At 53.0% G+C, this 4952-nt stretch overlaps 2 protein-coding genes across 2 annotated transcripts in view; one reads left to right on the forward strand and one right to left on the reverse strand.

Annotated features, from left to right (window-relative positions):
• Positions 1-822, reverse strand: part of TSC22D1 (TSC22 domain family member 1) — a 96850-nt gene extending 96028 nt beyond the window's left edge. The window contains exon 1 of the mRNA XM_014965926.1: positions 324-822. The gene's annotated coding sequence lies outside the window, so the exon portion shown is untranslated. The remainder of the gene's footprint in view (positions 1-323) is intronic.
• Positions 823-1091: 269 nt separating this feature from the next.
• Positions 1092-2100, forward strand: LOC106902413 (translation initiation factor IF-2-like). Its single transcript, XM_014965829.1, has 2 exons — positions 1092-1679; positions 1755-2100. The coding sequence occupies exons 1-2, from the start codon at positions 1160-1162 to the stop codon at positions 1844-1846; spliced, it is 612 nt and encodes a 203-aa protein (XP_014821315.1). The 5' UTR covers positions 1092-1159; the 3' UTR covers positions 1847-2100.
• The last annotated feature ends 2852 nt before the right edge of the window (positions 2101-4952 follow it).

The raw sequence follows: 4952 nt of genomic DNA on the forward strand, positions 1-4952 counted from the left end.
CCCCCACACCCCCTATGGATTCCCACCACCACCACCACCCTCCTCCTCCTTCTCGGCCGCCACCTCCAGCCGACTGCGCCGCTCCCCGGAGGAAATGCCCGCCGCGGTCGCCGGCCGGCCCCGGGGGCGAGCCCCCTTCCTCCCCGCGGCTCGCCGGTAAGAACCGCCCTCCCCGCGGCGGCGGCCGCCACCACCGCCGGGCCGCCGCCTCCTCGGCGGGGCCAGGGCAGCCCGGCAGGGCCCTCAGGGCAGCCCGGCCGAGCGGCCGGCGCCCCTCGCCATCGCCGCTGTAGTAGTAGTAGTAGGAGAGCGCAGATACGTACAGGACTGGCGCACAGCAGGGCGGCAGCGGCAGGCTGAGCCGGGCAGGGACATCCCCGTCAGTGGCAGCCATGGAGCTGAATCATTTTGGGTATGAAAGAGACGGAATAAGGAGGGAAGAAAAGCAGCAGCAGCAGCAGCCCGACAAGAGAGTCCATGAAAAGAGGGAGGGAGGAAGGGGGAGCCAGCCGGGCAGCCTCTCTCTCTCCTCCCTCTGTGTCTGGCTGTCTCTGGAGGAGGCTCCGCTCCGCACGCTCTTCCTTCCCCCTCCGCCTCCTCCCCCTTTATAACAGGCGGCACCCGCTCTTCCTCCGCAGAACCGCGCCTGGGATCAGTCCTCCTCCTCCTCCCGCCTGCGCGGCTGCCCCGTCCTTTCTTCCCTCCGGGTCTCTCCCAGCTTCCCCGCCGCCGCCGCGGGTCTCTCCCCCGCCCGGCCCCGTCTCCTCACGGAGCGCTGGAGGAGGGCGCTGCGCCGGGCTGCGGGGGGGAGGAGAGAGAGGGAGGGGGGAAAGCTCGCCAAAGGGGAGGGCAGGCGAGAGACAACGTAAGATGGCGGCGGCCGCGCATGCGCGCCCGCCCGGCAGACATAAAGCCCGTCTGGCCCCGGTCGGCGGAAATCGGCTCGGCTCGCGTGGCGGAAATTGCCGAGCGGCGCCGAGCCCGAGGAGGGGGAAGGGCAGGGTAGGGCGGGGGGCGTCTTCTCATGGCGGCGCTCCGCGATGGGGAGGGGGCAAGGCTGTGGCCATGGCGGGCGGGCAGACAGACGCGACCGCTACCCACCACCTAGGCCACCTCGTCCCCTCAGGTGCCCCTCTCCGCCTCTTTCCCGGCCCGCAGCATGACTGTGCCTCACATGACCCGCCGCCTCCCTCCCTCCCCCTCTCCTCGGCTCCGATGCGGATTTATTCAAGTTATTCATCTCCCTTCCTCCCCTCCCTCGGTCCAGAATATTCCTGGCCATTCCTTCCCCGCCCCGCACATGGGGGAAGCGGAGGATCGGGGGCCGCCTTCCCCTTTGTGCCTCCCGCGGGCGGGGGTCGCTGTGAGTGACTCCCCTCACGCCCCCGAAATGGCCGCCGCCCCCGGGGGCTCTCCCCGCTCGGGCGGCCGGGGCGGGAGGATGGTGTCACCGGGAGGTGACCGGAGGCCCCCGGCTGCTGCCACCCGGGCGGGTGGAGGTCGAGCCCGGTGGCGGCGAGATGGTGTTGGGGACGGCAGTGCTGTGGTGGGGACACGGACGCCGCCGGGGCTGAGGGGCCACGAGGCCCGGAGGCGGTTGGGCCAGGTGAAATCGTTCATCTGTGACACGAGTGTGAGTGTGGAGGAGCTTCTGGTGAGAGCTGGAGGGGACACAAAAGGTATTTTTCAGTTACTGGATGGAATTGGGGTGAGATCCGCCAACCTTCCCTCACTGACCCTGTGGCTCTCCTCAGTGCTAGGCAGAGAAGCTCGACGCGCCCATCATGGCGAGGCTGCTCCAGCTCTTCCCCCATCCCAAACTGAGCTTCTCATCGTGGAGCCATGACCATCTGACCTGTGAAGATGTTCAACACAGAGATGCCTGCCAGGAGATTCTTCTTCATGTCTTTGCAGCTGTTAGTGTGCACAGAGCTGGGGGTGCCCAGCAGGTAGGCAGGTGTCTCACGGCCACACCAGCCCCACAGATCCCACCATCAGCATCACTCCACCTCTGCCGTCAGCAGGACCCTCTCCAGGAACGTGATAAATGAAACATCCCACTTTCCTGTGGAGCAGTGGATAGGTTCACACCCTCTCCCCCGTTTCTCCAGCAGCCTGGTGGTAGGGTACCTGGAGAGCTTCAGATGATGCCTGATCCCTGAAGGTGCTCAAGGCCAGGCTGGATGGGGCTTTGAGTAACCTGCTCTAGCGGGAGGTGTCCCTGCCTGTGGCAAGGGCGTTCGAACTAGATGATCTTTAAGGTCCTTCCCAACCCAAACAATTCTATGTTTCCCACCTCCTGGCAGCACATCCTTGTCTCCCAACACAGGCACCTGTGAGCTGGTATAGGTATCTCAAAATGCTTCTTTGAAACTTACCCAGTTTGTATGGAATACAAAATGTTCACAGCGCTTGGCTGGCTCAGGCTAATTCTGTAACCTGACTATGAAACCCGTTGGTTAGGACAGTCAACAGAATGGCAGAAAAAAAGACAGGGCTTGGTGTTTTCTGCAGTGAATATTTAAGCACTTGAAGGGTAGTAGAGCTTTAATGGCAGAGGAGTTGTGAGAGTCCGAGGTGTTATATCATATAGCTGAGTCATTAGAGAGTTCTTGTGGGAGATGTAAATGTTAGTTCCTTCAGGCAGAGGGGAGATTTGAGTCTCTCATGTTCAGTACATGGCGTTTAATCACTGAGGTACTAAAAAAGCTGTTTTTCTAGCTCCATTTTGTGAAAAGGGTGAAGATTCAAGGTCACACGCAGTGGGAGCTTTTGCAGCCTGTTCCTGAATTTCACCCTTCCGTCTTGCCTCTCCCTGTTAACCTAGCTTATCTAGCTCTCACTCAGTGTGGGGACAAGGGTGGCTTTGAGAAAATCCTGCCTTTTGCAGCCTAATTCCTTTTATGTCTGGAATGCAGACATGCAGCTCAGGTCTCGAGGTACCTGAGAGGTAGACTCGCAACCCTTGCTCCTTCCGTGGCTGTGGAACACTGCCTGCACTGAACAGACAGTGCTGAACCCTACGAAATCATTGACGTGCAATTAAATAAGATCCTGCCTTCTTCTGAGAGCAAGACGTTATTATTCCTTAAAACTGATAATCAGAACAGCTTGAAGACCATATTACCTGAACGTGAGCTCCCTACAGGAAGGAGCCTTTGTGTAACCCTCGCATATTTCAGGAGAGCATCACAAAGGTGCCGACAATCTGTCTACATCTTGATGCAATACTACAGCCTTATATGTGTCTTTAATGAGATACTCACACGTGTAAACATTTTTTGAGATGAGAGCCCGAGGTTGCAAGCCAACTTCCATTATAAATTCTTTCTAACTTATTAGAGCTTATAACTTTCCCAGAACAATTTCCTAGAGGAATTAAGTCTTCTATGATTAGTCCCAGCTCAAAGATGATTTTTTGAACAAAGTCCAACTACTTTTAAAGCACATAGGCTATGAATACAGATGAATCTTTTTGAACCTTAAAAATCTACGCAAAAGTAACTCAAAAAGGATTGAGCTATAAAGTTTGTGTGTACCCAATAGACACTAACAAGCCTAAAGAAGTAAAACAGTAGTATTGTAATTGGTTAAATGTTTGGTTTTGCACATGCTAACTTAGTAACACATTCATTTTGAAAAGTCAGTAGTCTTTGGGGTTATAAACTTCTCAGTACAGCATGTGAAACAGTTCTTTAAATCGACTGCATATCATTCTCTTATACAAGAGAAACTGAAGAAAAAATGAAATTTAGATAACAGTGTTCACTTATCTGCATAATGTGGTCAGTGGTCAGTTAACAGACTGTCAGACTAGACTACACAAAGCACATCTGAAGTGGTATGTTTGAAATTAATTTTGTAATGTAGTTAGTAAATATGAATGTCATGTTACACATCTTTTTCTTTGCTTTCTAGTTTTCATTATGTATATGCTTACGCTTCTTTCATTTTTTGTAAGACAGTCTAAGCATGAAAATGGGATTCTCAAAGATTTTAATTCCTCTTCATATCCATCAAGGTTTATGAAATTAAAATTAAACCATTGAAATTGATAATTTAATTGCTATTAATGCTTAAAAGTACCTGAAGAGTGGGTTGAAGGAGGAGGGAGCCAGACTCTTTTCAGTGGTTCCCAGTGAGAGGACGAGGGGCAACGGGCACAAGTTGGAACATAGGAGGTTCCTCTCAAATATGAGGAAAAACTTCTTCACAGTGAGGGTGACAGAGCCCTGGAACAGGCTGCCCAGGGAGGTTGTGGAGTCCCCTTCTTTGGAGATTTTCAAGACCCGCCTGGATGCAGTCCTGAGTAACATGCTCTAACATGCTCCAGGCAATCCTGCCTCAGCAGGGAAGTTGGACTAGATTATATCTATGGTCCCTTCCAACTCTAAAAATTCAGTGAAATTCTGTGAAATTTTATTTAGTTGTTGTTCAAAGTGGGAAAAGAAATTTCATCGTATACCTCATTTACAAACCACCAAATATTTCAAAATTCAGCCACAACAGAATTGACCACCTTCACTTACGGACAGAAAGTGAAATTACTCCATAGTTATTCCAAAAAAGTCCCCCTGCTAATTTTTTAATAAACTTTATCAATCGACTAGCTGGAACCAGAATGCTTTTGTCATCACTGGCTGGATCCAGCACCTTGTTCACGGTGGTCAATGCTCATGGCTGCAGGGCAGATGGTCCTGCAATCCCATCGTTACCTCAGCTGGAGGCTGAAGGCTGCTGGAGGGTTGCCAGTTATAGAGGAATCCCCTTGGATTGCATCTCCTACATCCACGCTTCCCGAATGAGCACACACGGATGGGCTTGATGCAGCAGCCCTTGCTGCCAGGTGGGGAGGGTGAGTGTCCAGAAGAACCTTTACTTCAACCTTCAGATCTTACCATGCGGGTTAGTGCAAGAAAACAAGATCTTCACAGTGCAAATATGGGAGATCT

This window comes from Calidris pugnax, unplaced genomic scaffold (genome assembly GCF_001431845.1).
Source record: "Calidris pugnax isolate Ruff unplaced genomic scaffold, ASM143184v1 scaffold20, whole genome shotgun sequence".
NCBI lineage: Eukaryota > Metazoa > Chordata > Aves > Charadriiformes > Scolopacidae > Calidris > Calidris pugnax.